Below are 22,326 nucleotides of genomic sequence, written 5' to 3' on the forward strand. Positions count from 1 at the left end.
AGTAAAACCTTGAAAGGCTGACTTGATGCAATCCAGTAGCAATTTAAGCAACTCAAAAGTGAGGTTTGCCAGAGACAATGCTGGTTGAGACATCGCTTCAAGGGCTGCAAAATTGACCGTTATTATTATTATTATTATTATTATTATTATTATTATTATTATTATTATTAACCACCCCGTGAGGGCGAAAGCTTCAGGCACCAAAAAGTCTTGGGGTAATAGGCAGGGAGTGAAAAACCATTTGCTTTTCTAATTGGGCGAGGATCCTGTTGATTGCACTTTGGTTAAAATCTGGCTTAAACCACTCAGAGGAAGCTAATTTTGAACATGGGCTATTTACTTTTGAACAGACAAAATGTAATGCAAAGTGGCGCCTTTGTCACCTTATCGTACCCCCTCGTTTTCATATTCACCCTCCCCCCCCGTTTTCCATGGGGAGGGGGGGTTCTAGGGAAATCACCCCATTGTTCAATTAGGACAATGGGTTTTGCAAAGAATTAGCCGTATTTCAGTTTTCCAAGGAAACATGCCAAGGTTATTCCTTTGAATTCCCTCTGCAAAATAGATTGTACTCAGATTGGCAGCAAAGAAAGATGGGACCTCAAAATCCAGGACAGCATTCCAGAGAGGTGGGTGGACTTCGATTCCCAGAATTCTCCAGCCAGCCTTAGCAACTATAAGATGTGTGGACTTCATCTCCCAGAATTCCCTGGGGAGTATTAGCAACTGTGGACTTCAACTCCCAGAATTCTCCACTTAGCCTTAGCGAATGTAAGATGTGTGGACTTCAACTCCCAGAATTCACCAGTCAGCCTTAGCAAATGTAAGATGTGTGGACTTCAACTCCCAGAAGTCCCCACTTAGCCTTAGCAACTATAAGATATACGGACTTCAACTCCCAGAATTCACCAGTCAACCTTAGCAAATGTAAGATGTGTTGACTTCAACTCCCAGAATTCCTCAGGGAATCTTAGCAACTGTGTGGACTTCAACTCCCAGAATTCCCCACTTAGCCTTAGCAACTATAAGATGTGTGGACTTCAACTCCCAGAATTCCTCAGGGAACCTTAGCAACTGTGTGGACTTCAACTCCCAGAATCCCCCAGTCAGCATGCTGGGAAATGAAGTCCACCCATCTTCAAGTTGCCAGACTGAAAGACACTGTTGTAAATCAGTATTTCTCAGGCTTGGCAACTTCAGATGGGGGCGGACTTCAACTCCCAGAATTCCCCAGCCAGCTTTGGGAACAGTAGTCCATCCATTTTAAAGTTGCCAGCATTGGGAAAACAAACAAACAAAACCCCAGATCTAAATATATATATATATATATATATATATATATATATATATATATATATATATATATTCCCATTTCTTGTGGGCTGTCTCTGATCAGGTCTGCATCTTCTGTAGACCGTGTTGTTCCAAATAAATATCTCCACCCCAAGTTAAAAAAAATTAAAATAAAAATAGAGATCGGGCAAAAAACCCAGAATTTTCTGTATGGTGCAATAAGGGGGCCGGCTTTTAATTTGGCTCCCAATACCTGCGGCCTCTTAGCCTTAATCTCTGGGTCACCAAGTCTCCACAGCTGCCAGAAAGCAGTGGAAATCTGGTTTTTTTTAATGGGCTCCAAATATGCACCGCACATTATTTTTCCTTCTGTCTAATTTCTCTGCCTAATGTTGCATATATCAAAAAAGAAGACGCCTGGAAAATGTGTAATTGCTGTCATGCAAGCTTTGGGCTGCTTCTTCCTTTTCTTCTTGTTTTTTTTTTTTTTTTTTGCAATTTACATATTTTATTTTTCCTAGACCACAAAGGTGCACCCGTTTCTTTTTTCCTTGTCCTGCTTTTTGGATGGAGATTCTTTATATACAACTGAAGGCTAAAATATATAGGCCGGTAGTCCTCGGCTTATGACCACGATTGTAAGCAACAATGTGTGTGTGTGTGTGTGTTTGTGTGTCCATTGTAACTTCGAACGGCCTCTGAGCAACTGAAAAAAGTGACCCATGACTGTTTTTCACACTTAACGACCGTTGCAGTACCATCACGCCCCCCCCCCGAGGGTCACGTGATCAACATTTATTTTAGACGCTTGGCAACCGACTCGTATTTATGACGGTTGTGATGCCCCTGGAAGGTCATGTGACCCCATTTTGCGACCTTCCGACAAGCAATGGGGAACCCAGGGTCATTTAAGAACTTTGTGTGTTACTAACTTAACAACTGCAGTGATTCATTTAACAGCCGGGGCAAGAAAAGTTGCAAAATGGGGCAAAAATCACTTAACATCTAAAGATGTTGAGACTCTAGAAAAGAATGCAGAGAAGAGCAACAAAGATGATTAGGGGACTGGAGGCTAAAGCATATAAGGAACGGCTGCTAGAATTGGGTATGTCTAGTTTAACGAAGAGAAGGACGAGGGGGGACAGGATAAGCAGTGTTCCAGTATCTCAGGGGCTGCCCCAAAGAAGAGGGAGTCAAGCTGTTCTTCAAGGCACCTGAAGGCAGGACGAGAAGCAATGGATGGAAATTAACCAAAGAGAGAAGCAACCTAGAACTAAGGAGAAACTTCCTGACAGTGAGAACAATTAACCAGTGAAACAACCTGCCTCCAGAAGCTGTGAATGCTCCAAGTTTTTAAGAAGAGAATGGACAGCTCTATGTCTGAAATGGTATAGGGTTTCCTGCCTGAGCAGGAGGTTGGACTAGATGACCTCCAAGGTCCCTTCCAGCTTCTACTCTACTCTACTCTACTCTACTCTACTCTACTCTACTCTACTCTACTCTACTCTACTCTACTCTACTCTACTCTATTCTATTCTATTCTATTCTATTCTATTTTCAAAGCACCAGAGGCAGTAATAAGATTCAGCCACTTCATACCACTTCGGCAGAGCCAGTAGCTAATTTTTGGTTGCCCAGGTCCAGAATGGACTTCTGGAAGCGGCATCCACACACAGAGAACCGGTTGTTCCCATATTTGAATCCCACCACTGACCAGACAGGACAGGACAAGAAACAACGGACGGAAACTCATCAAGGAAAGAAGCAACCTAGAACAGTGGTTCTCAAACTGTGGGTCGGGACCCCATTTGGGGTCGAACGACCATTTCACAGGGGTCGCCAAACAACGCAGTCCGCCATTTTTCCCCCCTTTTCCTTAGCTGTGCTACTCCCTTTTATTCTATTGGCTTTTGAAAGCCAATAGAATAGACTCTCTTGAATAGAGTCTAATTCTATTGGCTTTCAAAAGCCAATAGGGATTGTCCAGGCTGTCTCTGCCCTGCTGAGCCCGCCAAAAGTCCCAGTTTACAAACGGTGCTGCACCAGTTGAGTAGTCCTCGACTTACAACCAGTTGAGTAGTCCTCGACTTACAACCGGTTGGGGGGTCGCGGCATTAAAAAGGTTGAGAACCACTGACCTAGAACTAAGGAGAAACTTCCTGACAGTGAGAACAATTAACCAGTGGAACAACCTGCCTCCAGAAGCGGTCAATGCTCCAACACTGGAAGTTTTTAAGAAGAGACAGGACAGCCATTTGTCTGAAATATTATAGGGCTTCCTGCTTGAGCGGGGGGGGGGGTTGGACTAGATGACCTTCCCACTCTGTCATTCTGTAAATTATTCTGTAGAAACCCGAAGGTCGAAGATCGGGGGCTTTCTGACTCAAAGACCTGCAAGGTCCCTTCCAATTCTCTTCTTCTCTTCTTCTTTCAGTGAGTGCTGCCATGTTTGAGAACTGCACGGGTTGTGTTATGTGCTCCGAAGACAACGGCTGCGTCTCCTGCCAGCAGCGTCTCTTCCTGCTCATCTGGAGGGATGGGATCCGACAGTACGGGGCCTGTGTCCACGCCTGCCCATTGGGCTACTTCGGGGTGCGAGGCCAGGAAGTCAACCGATGCATCAGTAGGTGTCCACAGTGTGAAAAACCCAATTCTTGGAGGAGTCAGTAGCGTGTTAGCAAGAAAAAAAACATAGAACGAAGGTGGGCAATTTGGGGCAAAATCGAAGTCCTCAGTTCTCAGGGGGTTGGACTAGATGACCTCCAAGGTCCTTTCCAACTTTATTATTATTGTTGTTGTTGTTATCATCATCATCATCATCGCACAGTCAGCCCGATGTTCAGACTGGATTTGGCATTTTGCCTACCTATCAAGTCCTTACCCAGGACCTGGAATAGGCAGATGTGGATGTTTGATGGTATCACAGATCTCGTCGCAGGATGGAAGCAGTTCCTAATAAGGCCGCCTTTTGCAATTCACTAATGGCAAATTTGTCAATCCCAATGATGGTGTCCAAGTGGTGCTCCAGTTGTTTTGGGGTTGTACCCAAGGTGCCTATTACTATTGGTACTACCCTTGCTTGCTTTTGCCACAGTCTTTCTATTTCTATTTGTAGGTCTTTGTATTTTGTGATCTTCTCCAGTTCTTTCTTGTCTATTCTGCTGTCTCCAGGCACTGCCACGTCCACTATCCAGATTTTTTGTCTTTCTTACCAACAATTGTAAAGTCCGGGGTGTTATGCTGCAGGTGCTTGTCTGTTTGAATTCTGAAGTCCCAGAGCAGTTTAATTTTATCATTTTCTATGACTGTCTCTATTACTATTATTATAATTATTGTTATTATTATTATTATCCTTTATTAGATGTCTTTCTGTTTGTTTCTTTTTTAAAAAAAAATTTTTAAACTTTATGCAAAAAATTAAAATAGAATCTTTAAAAGAAATTACCAAGACAAAACAAAACTAGACAAAATATTTGAAAAAGAGGTGCATTTAAAAAAAGAAAAGAAAAAAAACACATATACCAGGGGTAGGCAACCTTGGCTCTTTTATGACTGGTGGACTTCAACTCCCAGAATTCCTGAGCCAGCATGGGGGAACTATGGCCCCTTCATGACTCGTGGACTTCAACTCCCAGAAGTCCTGAGCCAGCATGGGGGAACTATGGCCCCCTCATGACTCATGGACTTCAACTCCCAGAATTCCTGAGCCAGCATGGGGGAAATATGGCCCCCTCATGACTCGTGGACTTCAACTCCCAGAATTCCTGAGCCAGCATGGCTCAGCATGGAAACCTCTCCCTTTCCCCTCAGCATGGCTGGCTCAGGAATTCTGGGAGTTGAAGTCCACGAGTCATAAAAGAGCCAAGGTGGCCTATCCCTGACATATACCGATAAGAAAAAATAACCTTTATTGTCACTTTTGATCCCGGACAAATCCTGAATGGATCAGAGATAATAATGATTGTGGCTTGGGGTAGATAAGAAGCCACTGCAGGCTTTCTGCGTTTTAAATACAATAACAGACTGTTAACAGAGGGTTTTGAAGATTCATTCTACTCTTGGATTGCCTATTAACTCCCCCTTTTTTTAAAAAAAAAGAAATATGCAGCTTTATGAGAATTTCTATGGCAATGTAACTGATATTTTTTTTCCCCATTAAGATAATATTTCTTTCTTGAGGGTAGCAGCAGTAGAAGGGTACAGAAGTATCTTAAAGTTTGCTAATTATGAATTATGAATAACTAGGTAACATCAGTGCTAGAAGGGAGTGGGGTGTGCAGGGAGGAGGAGGAGGAGGAGGAGAACTGTGGAGTCCTTGGTGTTCTCTGAACTGGGTTGTTTTCTTGCAGACATTTCATTACCAAAACTAGGTAACATCATCAGTGCTAGAAGGGAGTGGGGTGTGCAGGGGGGAGGAGGAGGAGGATTGTGGGGTCCTGGGTCCTGATAGGACAGCCACCAGTCTATAAACCAAGAATAAATGTCCCCTTCCTACTAGCGCTGATGATATTACCTAGTTGGGTCATGAAACGTCTGCAATAAAACCACCCGGCTCAGAGAGCACCAAGGACCCCACAACCAGCATTCACTTTTGGTTTTCAGCAAAACTGGCCTATAGCTTAAGTCAGAGCTTTTCAACCTTTTCACCCATTGTACCACTTTTAGGATATGGCAATATCCGAGGACCACCAGTCGCCTAGCAAGGTGTCAAAAACTCGATGACCAAAAAAAAAGGGGGGGGAGTGATAACGTACAGGTAGTCCTCGACTTACAACAGTTTGCTTAGTGACTGTTCAAAGTTACAATGGCACTGAAAAAAGTGCTCCCCAAGCCACAGCCGAGCAAGACACCCGCCTGCCTGCCCAGCGGTGCTCTTCCTCCTGTCCAAGGTTTTCATGGTTGTGAGCATTTCTGTTGAGGATTGGTAGCGGGGGTGGGGTGGGGGGTGTTTGGTTTTTATTCCCCCCCCCCCCCGTCTGCTGGGTGGTTGCAGCAGGTTTTGGTCACTTCACATGACCCTGGGACACTGTGACCATCATAAATAAAATCAGTTGCCAAGCATCTGAATGTAAATCACAAGACCTTGGAGATGCTGCAACATTCCAGCTGATCGGCGCTTCTTCAGGGCTCAGCAGAAGTGCCAGGATCAGTGCTGCTTTCCAACTGATTGGTGCTTCTTCTGGGCTCAGCGGAAGCACCAGGATCAGCGTCAATCTCCAGCTGGAGCCTGGCGCTGATCCTGGTGCTTCCGCTGAGCCCTGACAGCCCTGCAGCTCCAGCTGTCTGTCGCTCAGGTTTGTGCAGTGCTGCCACTGGTTCAGCTTATTCCCCTCCCCCACCACCACTTTTCTAGGATGGTCGCGTCCCACCTGCCAGGTGCCAATGTACCACAGGTGGTACCCGTACCACTGGTTGAAAAGCCCTGGCTTAAGTGACCACTGCTTAACCACTGCAGTCATACTGATAATTCAGTATGACTTATTTTTATGTATTTATTTGTATTTTTATATGTATTTATTTGTATTTTTACAAATAATTCAGGGCAGCAAACATATCCAATATGTCTTCCTCCTCCTGTTTTCCCCACCACAACAATCCTGTGAGGTGGGTTGGGCTGAGAGAGAGGGTTGGTGATTGGCTCAAAGTCAGCCAACTGGCTTTCATGTCTAAGACAGGACTAGAACTCACTGTCTCCCAGTGATTGGCCCAAGGTCACCCAACCAGCTTTTCAACCTAAAGTCAGACTAGAACTCACTGTCTCCCGGTGATTGGCCCAAAGTCAGCAAGGAAGTTTTCATTACTGAGGTGGGACTAGAACTCTCCATCTCCTGGTGATTGGCCTAAAGTCACCCAGCTGCCTTTCATGTCTAAGACAGAACTAGAACTCACCGTCTCCTGGTGATTGCCCCAAAGTCAGCCCACTGTCTTAAAGGCGGCTTTTTCTAACACGCCATCTCTATGTTCTAGAATGCCGGTCGCCCAGCTGCGAGAGTTGTTTCAGCAAAGACTTTTGCATGAAATGTCAAGAGAGCTTCTACCTGCACAAAGGGAAGTGCTTAAACACCTGTCCTCCTGGCACCATGGCCTGGCACAGCAGCCGGGAATGCCAAGGTAAGCCATGCTGCAGGAGGGAAGAGGCCCCTTCCTCGTCAGCAACTAAACCACCCAGCCCAGAAAGAAGAGAATGGAATGGAATGGAATAGAATAGAATAGAATAGAATAGAATAGAATAGAATAGAATAGAATAGAATAGAATTAGAATGGAATAGAATAGAATAGAATAGAATCATGGAATGGAATGGAATAGAATAGAATAGAATAGAATAGAATAGAATAGAATCATGGAATAGAATAGAATAGAATAGAATAGAATAGAATAGAATAGAATAGAATAGAATAGAATAGAATAGAATAGAATAGAATAGAATAGAATAGAATAGAATAGATATAGAATAGAATAGAATAGAATAGAATAGAATAGAATAGAATAGAATAGAATAGAATAGAATAGAATAGAATAATAGAATAGAATAGAATAGAATAGAATAGAATAGAATAGAATAGAATCATGGAATAGAATAGAATAGAATAATAGAATAGAATAGAATAGAATCATGGAATGGAATGGAATAATAGAATAGAATAGAATAGAATAGAATCATGGAATAGAATAGAATAGAATAGAATAGAATAGAATAGAATAGAATAGAATAGAATAGAATAGAATAGAATAGAATAGAATCATGGAATGGAATAGAATAGAATAGAATAGAATAGAATAGAATAGAATAGAATCATGGAATGGAATGGAATGGAATAGAATAGAATAGAATAGAATAGAATCATGGAATAGAATAGAATAGAATAATAGAATAGAATAGAATAGAATCATGGAATGGAATGGAATAGAATAGAATAGAATAGAATAGAATAGAATAGAATAGAATAGAATAGAATAGAATAGAATAATAGAATAGAATAGAATAGAATCATGGAATGGAATAGAATAGAATAGAATAGAATAGAATAGAATAGAATAGAATCATGGAATGGAATGGAATGGAATAGAATAGAATAGAATAGAATAGAATAGAATCATGGAATGGAATAGAATAGAATAGGGTAGGACAGGCAGGACAGGGTAGGATAGGATAGGATAGGATACGATATGATACGATACAATATGATACGATAGGAGCGATATACTAGACTAGACTAGACTAGAATAGAATAGAAAATGGAATGGAATAGAAAATGGAATAGAAAATGGAATAGAAAACGGAATAGAAATACAGAATAGAAATACAGAATAGAAAATAGAATAGAATAGAAAATGGAATAGAAATACAGAATAAAAATACAGAATAGAAAATAGAATAGAAATACAGAATAGAAATACAGAATAGAATAGAATAGAATAGAATAGAATAGAATAGAATAGAATAGAATAGAAAATGCAATAGAATAGAAGCTGGAAGGGACCTTGGAGGTCTTCTAGTCCAGCCCCCCGCTCAAGCAGGAGAACGTCTACCATCTCAGATAGGTGACTGTCTTGTCTCTTCTTAAAAGCTTCTAGTCCTGAAGGTGTCTCCATATCCTCTTCCTTCCCCCCTCCCAGAAAACTGCGAGGCAGCCCCCTGGGGCAGCTGGAGCCCCTGCACCAAACAAGGGCGGATGTGCGGGTACAAGTGGGGTTCAGAGATCCGAGTCCGGGAGACTCTCCGCAGTGGCAAAGAGGACGTGGCCCTGTGTCCAGCACTGTCCGAGTCCCGGAAGTGTCGGATGAAGAGACATTGTCCTGGAGGTAAGATCTGGAGGCTGGAATCCCACCCCGGGCTGTCCTTTTTCAGCCTCACCAGGTAGACCAGATGGGAAACGTAGCCAGATAAGCGAAGGCTCCACGTACGGCCACAATGGACCCCGCCCCCAAATTTCTGTTGCTCAGTGAGACATTTGTTAAAGGAGCTTTGCCCCATTTTACGACCACTTGCTTGCCACCATTGTTAAGTGATATCCTCGCAGTTGTTAAGTTGGTAACATGGTGGTTAAGCGAATCCGGCTTGACTTGGCTTGTCCGAAGGTCACCAAAGGGGGTCATGTGACCCCAGGACGCTGTGACCATCATAAATACGAGTCAGTTGCCAGGTAGCTGGATTTTGATCATGTGACCTTGGGGCAGGGGTAGGCAACCTTGGCTCTTTTATGACTCGTGGACTTCAACTCCCAGAATTCCTGAGCCAGCCTGGCTCAGCATGGAAATCTCTCCCTTTTCCCTCAGTGTGGCTGGCTCAGGAATTCTGGGAGTTGAAGTCCACGAGTCATAAAAGGGCCAAGGTTGCCTACCCCTGGCCTAGAGTTGACGTCCACAAGCCATGAAGGGGCCATAGTTCCCCCATGCTGGCTCAAGAATTCTGGGAGTTGAAGTTGACAAGCCATGAAGGGGCCATAGTTCCATGTTGGCTCAGGAATTCTGGGAGTTGGTCCACAAGCCATGAAGGGGCCATAGTTCCCCCATGCTGGCTCAGGAATTCTGGGAGTTGAAGTCCACAAGCCATGAAGGGGCCGTAGTTCCCCCATGCTGGCTCAGGAATTCTGGGAGTTGAAGTCCACAAGCCATGAAGGGGCCATAGTTCCCCCATGCTGGCTCAGGAATTCTGGGAGTTGAAGTCCACGAGGCATAAAAGAGCCAAGGTTGCCTACTTCTGCCCTGGGGGGGTGCTATAATGGTCGTAAGTGTGAAAAACGGCCATCAGTCCCTTTTGTCACTTTGAACAGTCGCTAAACGAACTGTGGAAAGTATAGGTCAGTGGTGGCGAACCTATGGCACGGGTGCCAGAGGCAGCACTTCAGAGCCCTCTCTGTGGGCACGCGCACCATGCCCCGGAGATGGCAACCATCTCTCTTCAACCAACCGCCCGCTAACTCACCGAGGTCCCACATGGCCAGATGCATCCCAGCATGGCTGGTTTCTCTCCCCCCACATCCCATCCCTCCTGGCCTCGCATGCTCTCCTTTTTCCCGGGCATGACCCACTGCATCGCCTCCTCAGCTGTCGGCAGTCCAGCTCAGAGGCGGCTTCTCTGAACTGCTGGAGGTGGGCTGCAGAGCCCCAGAGTGCACCAGTCAAGGGGCTGGCAGGCTGTGGCTGCTGACGGACACTGTCGGCCCCCATGCGCTCACTGGCCTCTGTGTGCGGGGGCCGATGGTGTCAGGCAGCAGCCGTCCCGGCCTCTGCCCTGCCTTGCCCTGCAGCAATGGCACCCCTGCGTGCCCCGCCTTGCCTCGCCTCACCCCGCAGGACGAGCCTCCTGCCCACCGCCCCACCTGCCAGAGACCTCCTAGATCTCCCCCAACCCTGCCCGGCCCCCACAGGCGTCCCTCCCCACGAGCAACATCGAGGAGACTGGCCACGCCCAGTCTGCCATGACCACAGCCACGCCCACCCAGTGGGCCACGCCCACCTGGCACCGGGAGATAAAGAAGTGGATTTTCGGTTGCAGTTTGGGCACTCGGTCTCTCAAAGGTTCGCCATCACTGGTGTAGGTAGTCCTTGATTTACGACCACAACATTTCTGTTGCTACGTGAGACATTTCTTGAGTTTTGCCCCGTTTCGTGACCTTTGTTGCCACCGTGGTTAAGTGAATCTCTGCCCTTGTTAAGTTAGTGACATGGTCGTTAAGCGAAGCTGACTTCCTCCATGGACTTTTCTTGTCAGAAGGTCGCAGAAGGGGGTCACGTGACCCCGGGGACGCCGCAACCCGTCACAAAGATGAACCAGTCTGCCAAATTTTGATCACGTGACCTTGGGGACGCTAAAATGGTCACCAGTGTGAAAAACAGTCACAAGTCACTTTTTTCAGGGCAGTTGTAAGTTTGAACGGTCACTAAATGGAACTGTTGTAATTTGGGGACTCCCTGTATCTTTATTGCAAAGCTCACCTTAAGAGAATCTTGCAAATTTGAAGGTACAAATCTCTCACCAATAGGTAGGTAGGTAGGTAGGTAGGTAGGTAGGTAGGTAGGTAGGTAGAGAGAGACAGATAGACAGACAGAGAGACAGATAATAGAAGATAGATAGATAGATAGACAGATAGATGATAGATAGATAGATAGATAGATAGATAGATAGATAGATAGATAGATAGATAGGCAGATAGATAGATAGATAAAGAGAGAGAGCCAGCCAGCCAGCCAGCCAGACAGACAGACAGACATAGAAAGACAGAGAGTCAGAGAAAGATAATATATTATAGATAGGGGGAGAGAGAGAGAGAGAGAGAGAGAGAGAGAGAGAGAGAGACAGACAGACAGACAGACAGACAAACAGACATAGAAAGACAGAGTCAGAGAAAGATAATAGATGATAGATAGGGGGAGAGAGAGAGAGAGAGACAGACAGACAGACAGACAGACAGACAGACAGACATAGACATAGAGAGATAATAGATGATAGATAGGTAGAGACAGAGAGAAAGAGAGAGACAGAGAGAGAGACAGAGACAGAGAGACAGGCAGACAGGCAGACAGACATAGACAGAGAGAGATAATAGATGATATATATATATATATATATATATAGAGAGAGAGAGAGAGAGAGAGAGAGAGAGAGAGAAAGAGAGACAGACAGACAGACAGACAGAGGTAGGCAGACAGGCAGACAGATATAGACATAGAGACAGATAATAGATGATAGAGAGATAGAGACAGACAGGCAGACAGACATAGACAGACATAGACAGAGAGAGATAATAGATGATAGATAGGTAGATAGATAGATAGATAGATAGATAGATAGATAGATAGATAGATAGATAGATAGATAGATAGATAGATAGATATAGAGAGGGAGAGAGACAGACAGACAGGCAGGCAGGCAGGCATACAGACATAGAGACAGAGAGAGATAATAGATGATAGAGAGATAGAGAGATAGATAGAGAGAGAGAGAGACAAACAGACAGACAGACAGACAGAGACAGAGATAATAGATGATAGAGAGAGAGATAGAGAGAGAGAGAGAGAGAGAGAGAGACAGACAAACAGACAGACAGACAGACAGACAGACATAGAGACAGAGAGAGATAATAGATGATAGAGAGATAGATAGATAGATAGAGAGAGAGAGACAGACAGACAGACATAGACAGATATAGACAGACATAGAGACAGAGAGAGATAATAGATGATAGAGAGAGAGATAGAGAGAGAGAGACAGACAGACAGACAGACAGACAGACATAGACAGACATAGAGATAGAGAGAGATAATAGATGATAGAGAGAGAGAGAGAGAGAGACAGACAGACAGAGATAGTTTCAGAAGCTGTCAAGCTTGTTTTGCAAACTTTGCTATAGTTGGGCAACCTTTTCACCTTCGAAGCTTCTCTTGCTGGCTGCCCTTACAATATTCTGGAGCAAAACAAAAAACGCATACAAAAACCAACACCCAGTGGGCTGGTGATGAAAAGAGAGTTGAAACCAGATGTGTAGAGGGATGTGTGTTTTTTTTTTTTTTTTTTTTGGTTGTTGTTCTATTTGGTGGGGGGAAAAAATGTTTTGCTTGCTAATGACATACCGGGTTCTCCTGGCCAAAAATGTCACGCCTTAGGAGGAAGTAGCTTGACTCCCGCTCCTTCGTTTGTTGTCTTGCAGAGAGGAATGAAAACAAGAGGAGAAGCAAGGAGGAAAGGAAGGCGACGAAGAAGAAGAAAATAGATGCCTTCAGGGTCGCCTAAGGAGTTTCAGACTGAGTGGGTTTGTCCTGGAGGAAATCAGGACCCAATGAAGTCCATCAGGGAGCTCCATCATTGGCCCAAAAATATATATTAGGATGGTTTCTATCTCTTCCCTTCTGCCTTTCAAAGTTCCCCCTCTTCAGCTCCTCAGTTCTCCTCCAGGTTTCTCCAACATGATGGTTGGTGGTGCCTCTTGACCATCTCTCCAGCATGGTTGGAGAACAGAAGATTGGAGATTGAGTCCATGCACTCTCTTTCCATGTTGGTGTCTGAAAAAATCTTCTCCCTTTCTTCCTTCCTTCCTTCCTTCCTTCCTTCCTTCCTTCCTTCCTTCCTTCCTTCCTTCCCTCCCTCCCTCCCTCCTTCCATCCATCCATCATCCATCCATCCATCCACCTCTCCATCTCAGAACCTTTATGATAACCAGGACAGCACCAAAGCAGGAGCCACCAAGGAACCCAGTTGAGAAGGGACTGACTCTTGCTCTTTGATCTGCTATGGAAGAGGACGAGATGGGCCATCCAGAAGAGCTGAAGACCACGCGGAGTCCCATCTAAAGAGATGGAGCGCTGGAGGGAAATGCAAGTTCTCATCTAGCTTTCTCCTGGTTCTTCCTCCATCTCAACCCCCCCCCCCCTTGGAAGTGTTTTCCTGAATATTTCTGAATATCGATTGTCCGACAGACATGAGTTTAAGAGAAAGGAAGAACCCAATTCTTCTCTTTCTCTGTTGTCACCCATTTTTCTCACCCAAGAGGTTGAGACGATTGTGGTCCTGGGCCACCGACTTATGCTTCTCCACAGAAAATGACAGACCGTGTTTTTTCTTTCCAAGATAGAAGCCAAGGAGACTGTGACACCATCTCTAGAGGCCATCTAAAGACCTCTGAGGAGGACGGGAAAAATTTTGGAGGTTGGTTCCCTGTTGAAGGAAACTGACTACTGAGGGTTAGAAGGAGATTGTTTGAATTGACAAATTCATAGGATCAACTTAGAAAAGACTCACGGTTTAACACTTCCAACAGAAAGGCCCACGATGTCCTATCAGCTGCGGAGGATTAACCAGAACCTTGAATTTCCTAGAACCTCCCCAAATGACTTAAACCGGATCAACTGCCAATCTTTGTAGACCAAGCTAGTTTATCCTCTCTGCTTTCTTGACAGACTGAGTTCCCATCACCAGATCTTGTCCGTGTTCCTCCATCAAAAGTCGAAATTGGCCACAGTGAGGATGGGACATCTTGGTCCAACAGAGAATCAGATGCTTGGAGCAATCTAGAACACCAGTTCCAAGCTAACTGTAATTATTAAATAGTGAGTTTTCAAGCCATCCTAGGTTCTGGGAGGCTAAAATATATGAAGGACGGTTGCAGGAACTGAGCATGCTAGTCTAAGGAAGAGAAGGACTAAGGGTGACATGATAGCTCCAATATTTGAGGGGCTGCCACGAAGAAGAAGGGGTCCACTTGTTCTCCAAAGCACCTGAAAGCAGGAGAAGAAGCAACGGATGGAAACCAATCAAGGAGAGAAGCAACCTAGAACTAAGAAGAAACTTCCTGGCAGTGAGAACAATTAACCAGTGGAATGGCTTGCCAGCAGAAGTTGTGGATGCTCCAATACTGGAGTTTTTCCTGAAGAGATTGGACAACACTTTATCTGAGATGCTATAGGACAGGGGTTTTCAAACTTGACCCTTTGATGACTTGTGCACTTCAACTCCCAGAATTCCTCAGCCAGCATGCCTGGCTGAGGAATTCTGGGAGTTGAGGTCCACAAGTCATCAAAGGGCCAAGTTTGAAGACCCCTGCTATAGAACATATAAGGCAGGTATGAGTATTTTGAGGAAATCTTAAAGGAACATTTTGGAAAAGAAGAGTAGATAGAGGCCTAGTTCAGATTTTTCTTGGCTGCTTTGTGGCTCCACGGCTGGAAGAGAGGTAATTATCACTAAATGTAGAACAAGGGTAAAATTTCTGCTTTTTTTCCCCTCATAAAGAATATAATACAGGTATGTAGTCCTAAACCAGGGGTCTTCAAACTGGGCCCTTTCATGACTTTTATGCTTGAATCCTGCAGAATCACGGAATAACAGAATTGGAAGGGACCTTAGAGGTCTTCTAGTCCAACCCCCTGATCAAGCAGGAGATCCTATACCAGGAGTCTTCAAACTTGGCCCTTTTATGACTGTGGACTTCAACTCCCAGAATTCCTCAGCCAGCACACCTGGCTGAGGAATTCTGGGAGTTGAAGTCCACAAGTCATCAAAGGGCCAAGTTTGAAGACTCCTGGTTTAGGACTACATACCTGTATTACATTCTTTATGAGGGGGGGAAAAAAAGCAGAAATCTTACCCTTGTTCTACATTTAGTGATTATTACCTCTCTTCCAGCTGCGGAGCCACAAAGCAGCCAACAAAACTCTGAACTAGGCCTCTCTCTACTCTTTTTTTCCAGAATGTTCTTTCAAGATTTCCTCAAAGTACTCATACCTGCCTTATATATTCTATAGAACAGGGGTCTTCAAACTTGGCCCTTTTAGGACTTGTGGACTTCAACTCCCAGAATTCCTCAGCAACCGTGCCTGGCTGAGGAATTCTGGGAGTTGGTCCACAAGTCATAAAAGGGCCACGTTTGAAGACCCCTGGTCTACAGTGACTGATAGGTCTGCAGGTAACTGAGTAAACATGCACTGTAAATCTACTTCCCTCCCCCCAATCAAGCTGCAGATTTCCAATAGGTTTCTGTATTTTTGGATGAAAGAGAGTGACACATTCTTATGTTGATAAATAAATAGATTTTATATATATTATAGAGAATTTATTTCTAGAATGACAACGTATTTAAAAAAAAAATTCCTTCATATCTTTTAAATATATATATATATATATATTGGGGGACTTTTGTTAAAAACGAAGTTTTGTAAATAACCCACAGAGGGGGGAGGGTGTCTCAGACCATATCAGATCTTTGATTCTGCTTTGATTTTTAGCAGAAAATTTAGCCAGGAAAATAAAAAAGTTTTTTTTTCTGTAAACTTTTTAATTAATTGCCACGGGGGGGGGGGGGGGAGGGGACATTGAAGAGTCGACCGACCGCAATTTTCACTTCTTGGCGTTTTGCAATCTTGTCTTTAAAATCCGCCTTCCCAAATCGACCTTAGGTTGGGATTGCAGAGTCCATCCTCCCCAGCCAGCATAGGAATGACACTATTGGGTGCCTCAGCCGAATGGAAGGTGGCCAGGGAGGCATCTGGAAGGAGTGAAATGTTATCTATTTTTGTATTGTGTTGAAAAGCGTTGGAGTTTGTTCAGTATTCAATAAAGGTGTCTGTTTAAAAACCTCAAAACTTTGTCGTGTGTATGTGTGTGTTTGATGAATCTATCTATCTATCTATCTATCTATCTATCTATCTATCTATCTATAGAATACAATAGAATAGAAATGTTTAAACGTGTGTTATATATGTGTACACTTCGAAAGTAAGCAACTAAATTTCATTTTTAATATGTGCTATTATGCCCACAGTAAAAAAAGACAATAAATATTATCTATCTATCTATCTATCTATCTATCTATCTATCTATCTATCTATCTATAGAATAGAATAGAATAGAATAGAATAGAAATGTTTAAATGGGTGTTATGTATGTGTACACTTTGAGACCATGCAGCTAAATTTCATTTTTAATATGTGCCATTGTGCCCACAGTAAAAAAAAGACAATAAAGGTTATCTATCTATCTATCTATCTATCTATCTATCTATCTATCTATCTATCTATCTATCTATCAATAGAATAGAGTAGAGTAGAGTAGAGTAGAATAGAATAGAATAGAATAGAATAGAATAGAATAGAATAGAATAGAAATGTTTAAATGGGTGTCATGTATGTGTACACTTTGAGACCATGCAGCTAAATTTCATTTTTAATGTGTGCCATTGTATCCAGAGTAAAAAAAATGACAGTAAAGATTATCTATCTATCTATCTATCTATCTATCTATCTATCTATCTATCTATCTATCATCTATCCATCTATCTATCTATCTATCTATCTATGAATAGAATAGAATAGAATGTTTAAATGGGTGCTATGTGTGTGTACACTTTGAGAGCATGCAGCTAAATTTCATTTTTAATGTGTGCCATTGTGCCCACAGTAAAAAAAAAAAAAAAAAAAAAGACAATAAAGGTTATTTATCTCAATTGAGGACCACTGCTGATTACAACTCCTCTCTCCGGGAGATGGCAGTGCAATCCAACCATGGGGAAAAAAAAAAAGAACTTAATTCTCTTCCAAGCCTTTGGCTGCCTTGCTTTTCGTCCTACAGAGCCTCAGAAGCAGGAAGTGGAAAGGCTGAATTTTGGGGTCAAAAACCGAGTCTTGGAAACCCGCCACCATCCCTATTTCCACCGAGCCCAGAAGTAAAATGTCTTGGGAAGATGGGGTCACCCCTCGGTTTGAACTCGGATCAGCCTCCTGCGTCTTCCGAAAAGGCTACAGGAAAATAAATAAAAGAAATAAAGAGACATTTTCAGAAACACTAACCTCCAGCTTCCATTTTAATCCCTGGGGGGGCGGGGGTAGGGTGGGGGCTAAAGGCACTTTGCCATCCCTTTCCTGTCCTCCCCCAACTTGCAAAGGAGAGGGGGGAAAAAAAGATTCTAAAGAAGAATCTTGACATTTTGGCTGCCGCGTTGAATTGACCACTAAAATTCTCCTCTTTGAATATTTTCCAAATTGGAAAAAAAAAAAGGTACTTGCGGTCCTCGACTTACAACAGTTCTGTGGGAAGTCAGCCCCCCCCCTCCCCCAGAGAAGGAAATATTAAAAGGACAGAAAAATGTATTTCCTCAAAGGATCTTAAAGAGGCAGAATAGCATGCCCAGTTTTTCTGAATAGCCCCAAGTCTCCCCCCCCCCCAAGCAGAAACCAGCTCTGTAGAAATGCAGATGTAAATAATCCAGGAAGGTTGGAGGCCCCCAGCTAGAAGATTAAGAAGACAAAGACACTTAAAATCTACATACCTCACCCAAACTCTAAGATAGGATTAATCCGCATTTGCCAAAGGGCACACTCAGACTTAGGTCAAAGTTCATGCCACAGGAACGACTCCAAGCAAAAGGCTCCAGAGGGTATAAAAACCCACTCCCTACATGTGCTCGCTCTCTTTTCTTCCAGAGCCAACTTTCTGTCTGGCTCTCCTCTTCAATAAACTGCAACTTTCTTTCTAAAGCAGTCGCCATGTTGTTTATTCCCGGCTTGGACTGAACCACAATGAAGACTTTTCCTTCAACAGTTCATTTACGGACTGTTCAAAGTTACGACGGCACCAAAAAAAAGCGACTTAGGACCGTTTTTCACACTTCACAACCGTTGCAGTAGTCTCCACCGCCCATGGTCACGGGATCAAAAATCGGACGCTTCGTATTTATGACGGTCGCAGCGTCCCAGGGGGGAGTCACGTGATCCCCCTTTTAGCGACCTTCTGACGAGCAAATAAAAGGGAGAAGCTTGATTCTATTCTATTCTTCTATTTTATTCTCTGTTCAAAGTTACAACAGCACAGAAAAAAGGACCATTTTTCATACTTAAGGACCGTTGTAGCATTCCCCTCTCCGTGGTCACGTGACCCAAATTCAGATCCTTCGCAACTGGGTCAGTCAGTGTGCGGCAGCAGCCAAAAAAGCTAATACAATCCTGGGTTGTATAAACTCAAGCACAGAATCAAAATCACATGAAGTATTACCACCACTTTATAAATCCTCAGTAAGGCCACACTTGGAATCCTGCATCCAGTTTTGGTCACCACGATGTAAAAAAGATGCTGAGACTCTAGAAAGAGTGCAGAGAAGAGCCACAAAGATGATCAGGGGACTGGAGGCTAAAGCATATAAGGAACGGTGGCTGGAATTGGGTATGTCTTGTTTAATGAAGAGAAGGACAAGGGGGGACATGATAGCAGTCTTCCAATATCTCAGGGGCTGCCCCAAAGAAGAGGAAGTCAAGCTATTCTCCAAAGCCCCTGAAGGCAGGACAAAAAGCAACGGTTGGAAACTAATCAAGGCGAGAAGCAACCTGGAACTAAGGAGAAACTTCCTGACCATTAGAACAATTAGCCAGTGGAACAACCTACCTCAAGAAGTGGTGAATGCTCCAACACTGGAAGTTTTTAAGAAGAGACTGGACAGCCATTTGTCCAGGTATAGGGTTGGACTAGATGATCTCCAAGGTCCCTTCCAACTTTATTATTATTATTACTATGGATCATCGCACAGTCAGCCAGATGTTCAGACTGGAATTATTATTATTATTATTATTATTATTATTATTATTATTATTATTATTATTATTATTATTATTATTATCATCCTCTCCCTCTATCTATCTATCTATCTATGAATGATGATGCCTGGAGACTAAAACATAAGGAGAACGGTTGCAGGACTTGAGTTTGACTAGTCTAGAGAAAAGAAGGACTAGGGGGGACATGATAGCAGTCTTCCAATATTTAAGGGGCTGCCCCAAAGAAGAGAGGGGGGGGTCAACTTATTTTCCAAAGCACCAGAAGACAAGACGAGAAACAATAAATGGAAACCGATGGAGGAGAGAAGCAACCTGGAATTAAGGAGAAACTTCCTAACGGTGAGGACAATTAACCAGCGGAACAGCTGGCCTCCGGACGTTGTGGGTGCTCCATCACTGGCGGCTTTTAAGAAGAGCCATTGGTGTGAAATGGTAGGCGGTCTCCCGCTTGAGCAGGGGGTTGGACTAGATGACCTCCAAGGCCCCTCCCAGCTCTCTTCTGATCGATCGGTGGACCTTTCCTGAAATAGCAGGAGGTCATCTAGAGACATTCAAAAGCTCTCCAGGAGAGAAACATACTCCCCCTCCCCCCCCCCCCGCACAACTGCTTGGTGTCTTTGCTCTCATGCTCATGTTGTGTTGTGCTTGGCAACGGTGTGTACAGGGACTGCTTGCCCTCTCCAGCAAGCCCTGGAGAGCGAATTGGCACTGTGAACTCAGAGGGAGATTAATCATGTGCTGGATTTGTTGGGCAGGCTGGGGGGGCTGGAAGCAAGGGGGGGAGGCAGAAAGAGAGGGCGGCAGATGCCAAAGTGCGGAGTGATTTAAACATTGCAGGGTTCCCAGGGAAAGGAATGCCTGTCCAGAGAACGAGGGTAAAACATGGCTGACAGATAAAAGTTCTTCCCTCCTAGAAAACGGTCGAATATTGCAACGGCCTTCCTGTTTCCTTTTTCTCCATTTCCTTTCCTTTTCCCCTTTTCCTCTCCCATTCCTCTGTTTCTTTTCCTTTTCCTTTCCTTTCCTGTTTCTCTATGTCCTTTCCTTTTCTCTTCCTTTCCTTTTTGGCAAACATACTTTTCCTCCAGCTGTTTTCTCCACACAAAAAAACCCCTGTGAGGTAGACCAGGCAGAGAGAGACTGGCCCAAAATCATCCAGATGGCTTTCATGTCTAAGGCGGGACTCGAATTCACCGTCTTGTGGTGATTGGCCCAAAGTCACCCAGCTGTCTTTCATGTCTAAGGCGGGACTAGAATTCACCGTCTCCTGGTGATTGGTCCAAAGTCACCCAGCTGCCTTTCGTGTCTGCAGCGGGACTAGAATTCACCTTCTTCTGGATTCTAGTCTGGTGCCTTATCCACTAGACCAGGGGTGTCAAACTGCCGGCCCGCAGGCCGGATGTATCTTAGTGAAACCGCGCCCACCCCATTTCCGTCAATGGCAAAAAAGCCACGATACGTCGCAACACATCACGTGACATTGCGAGTTTGACACCCCTGCACTAGACTAAGCTGGCTCCCAAGATGTCACATCCATGCAGAAAAATGTCTGTGGAATTCTCTTCTCCACCAATGTTCTTTCTTTTCAACAGGATGAAGTAGGAAAATGAATGTATGGACATTATTTTGCTAACATTATATTAAACAATGTTACAGTGACAGTGATTCTCATCTCCGTTAGGGATTGTATTTATCCAATAGGGTCAGCTTGCTTAGTTGTTAACTTGGCTTAATACACTGTGTGAATTTAGTCCATTTGTTGTTTAATGGTTCTGTGTTGGGCGAATCCAGAAAACAGAAAACCTGATGAATGTCATTATATTGTTGGTCATGCATAAGGATTGATGCAGGCTTATGATCATGTTGGGTTTTCTTTAAATATATTCGAATTTTTCAGTCTGTCCACACAATGGGTAAAATGGGATGCACCGGAATCAACTCAACACAGCTCAGCTCAACTCAGCTCAGTCCATTCAATGCAACCCAACTCAGTTTAACTCACTCAAGTCAGCTCAAACCCAGCTGAACACAATGCAGTCCAGTCCAGTCCAACCCAACCCAACTCAACTCAATTCAACTCAACCCAACCCAACTCAATCCAACTCAACCTAATCCAACTCAACCTAATCCAACCCAACCCAATTCTACTTAACTCAACTCAACTCAACCCAACCCAACCCAACTCAACTCAACCCAAACCAATTCAACTCAACTCAACCCAACCCAACTCAATCCAACTCAACCTAATCCAACCCAACCCAATTCTACTTAATTCAACTCAACTCAACCCAACCCAACTCAACTCAACTCAACTCAACCCAATCCAACTCAACTCAATCCAACTCAACCCAATCCAACTCAATCCAACTCAACCTAATCCAACCCAACCCAATTCTACTTAACTCAACTCAACCCAACCCAACCCAACTCAACTCAACCCAAACCAATTCAACTCAACTCAACCCAATCCAATCCAACCCAACCCAACTCAATCCAACTCAACCTAATCCAACCCAACCCAATTCTACTTAACTCAACCCAACCCAACTCAACTCAACTCAACCCAACCCAATCCAACCCAATTCAACTCAACTCAACCCAACTCAATCCAACTCAACCTAATCCAACCCAACCCAATTCTACTTAACTCAACTTAACAACTCAGGTAGAGTCAACTTAACCCATCTCAGGTAGATATGTTTCTAGATCTATACATATAAAAGACTTTTAAAGAAATAAGTTTATGTCTTGGGGGCTTTCTGGAGATGTGAAAAAATCCCAGCTTGCAGAAATTCCTGCAGTTGCTGATCAGATTGCGGCAAGCCAGTTGACTCTTCCCTCCCACCCCCCCTTTGGAACTCTCTACCAGTTCCAAGCAGACTCAGAGAACATTTTAAATGTGCCCTTAGGAAAACAGCCCCATCCCCCCTTCCTTCCCCCATGGGGGAGCTTGGCTGTCTTTGAGCCTTTCCCAAAATAGCAGCTCTCCAGCC

The 22,326-nt window shown here is 44.0% G+C and overlaps 1 protein-coding gene across 2 annotated transcripts in view; it reads left to right on the top strand.

Moving 5' to 3' along the window:
* Positions 1–13,268, top strand: part of RSPO4 (R-spondin 4) — a 37,184-nt gene extending 23,916 nt beyond the window's left edge. For both annotated transcript variants that reach the window (XM_039364757.1, XM_039364758.1), the window contains 4 exons: positions 3,728–3,916; positions 7,261–7,404; positions 8,912–9,097; positions 12,946–13,268. In XM_039364757.1, the coding sequence (XP_039220691.1) occupies positions 3,728–3,916; positions 7,261–7,404; positions 8,912–9,097; positions 12,946–13,028 (602 nt within the window). In that variant the 3' untranslated portion in view covers positions 13,029–13,268. The remainder of the gene's footprint in view (positions 1–3,727; positions 3,917–7,260; positions 7,405–8,911; positions 9,098–12,945) is intronic.
* The last annotated feature ends 9,058 nt before the right edge of the window (positions 13,269–22,326 follow it).

Source organism: Crotalus tigris, unplaced genomic scaffold, assembly GCF_016545835.1.
Source record: "Crotalus tigris isolate CLP2741 ecotype Arizona unplaced genomic scaffold, ASM1654583v1 scf7180000019844.519500, whole genome shotgun sequence".
Classification (NCBI taxonomy): domain Eukaryota; kingdom Metazoa; phylum Chordata; class Lepidosauria; order Squamata; family Viperidae; genus Crotalus; species Crotalus tigris.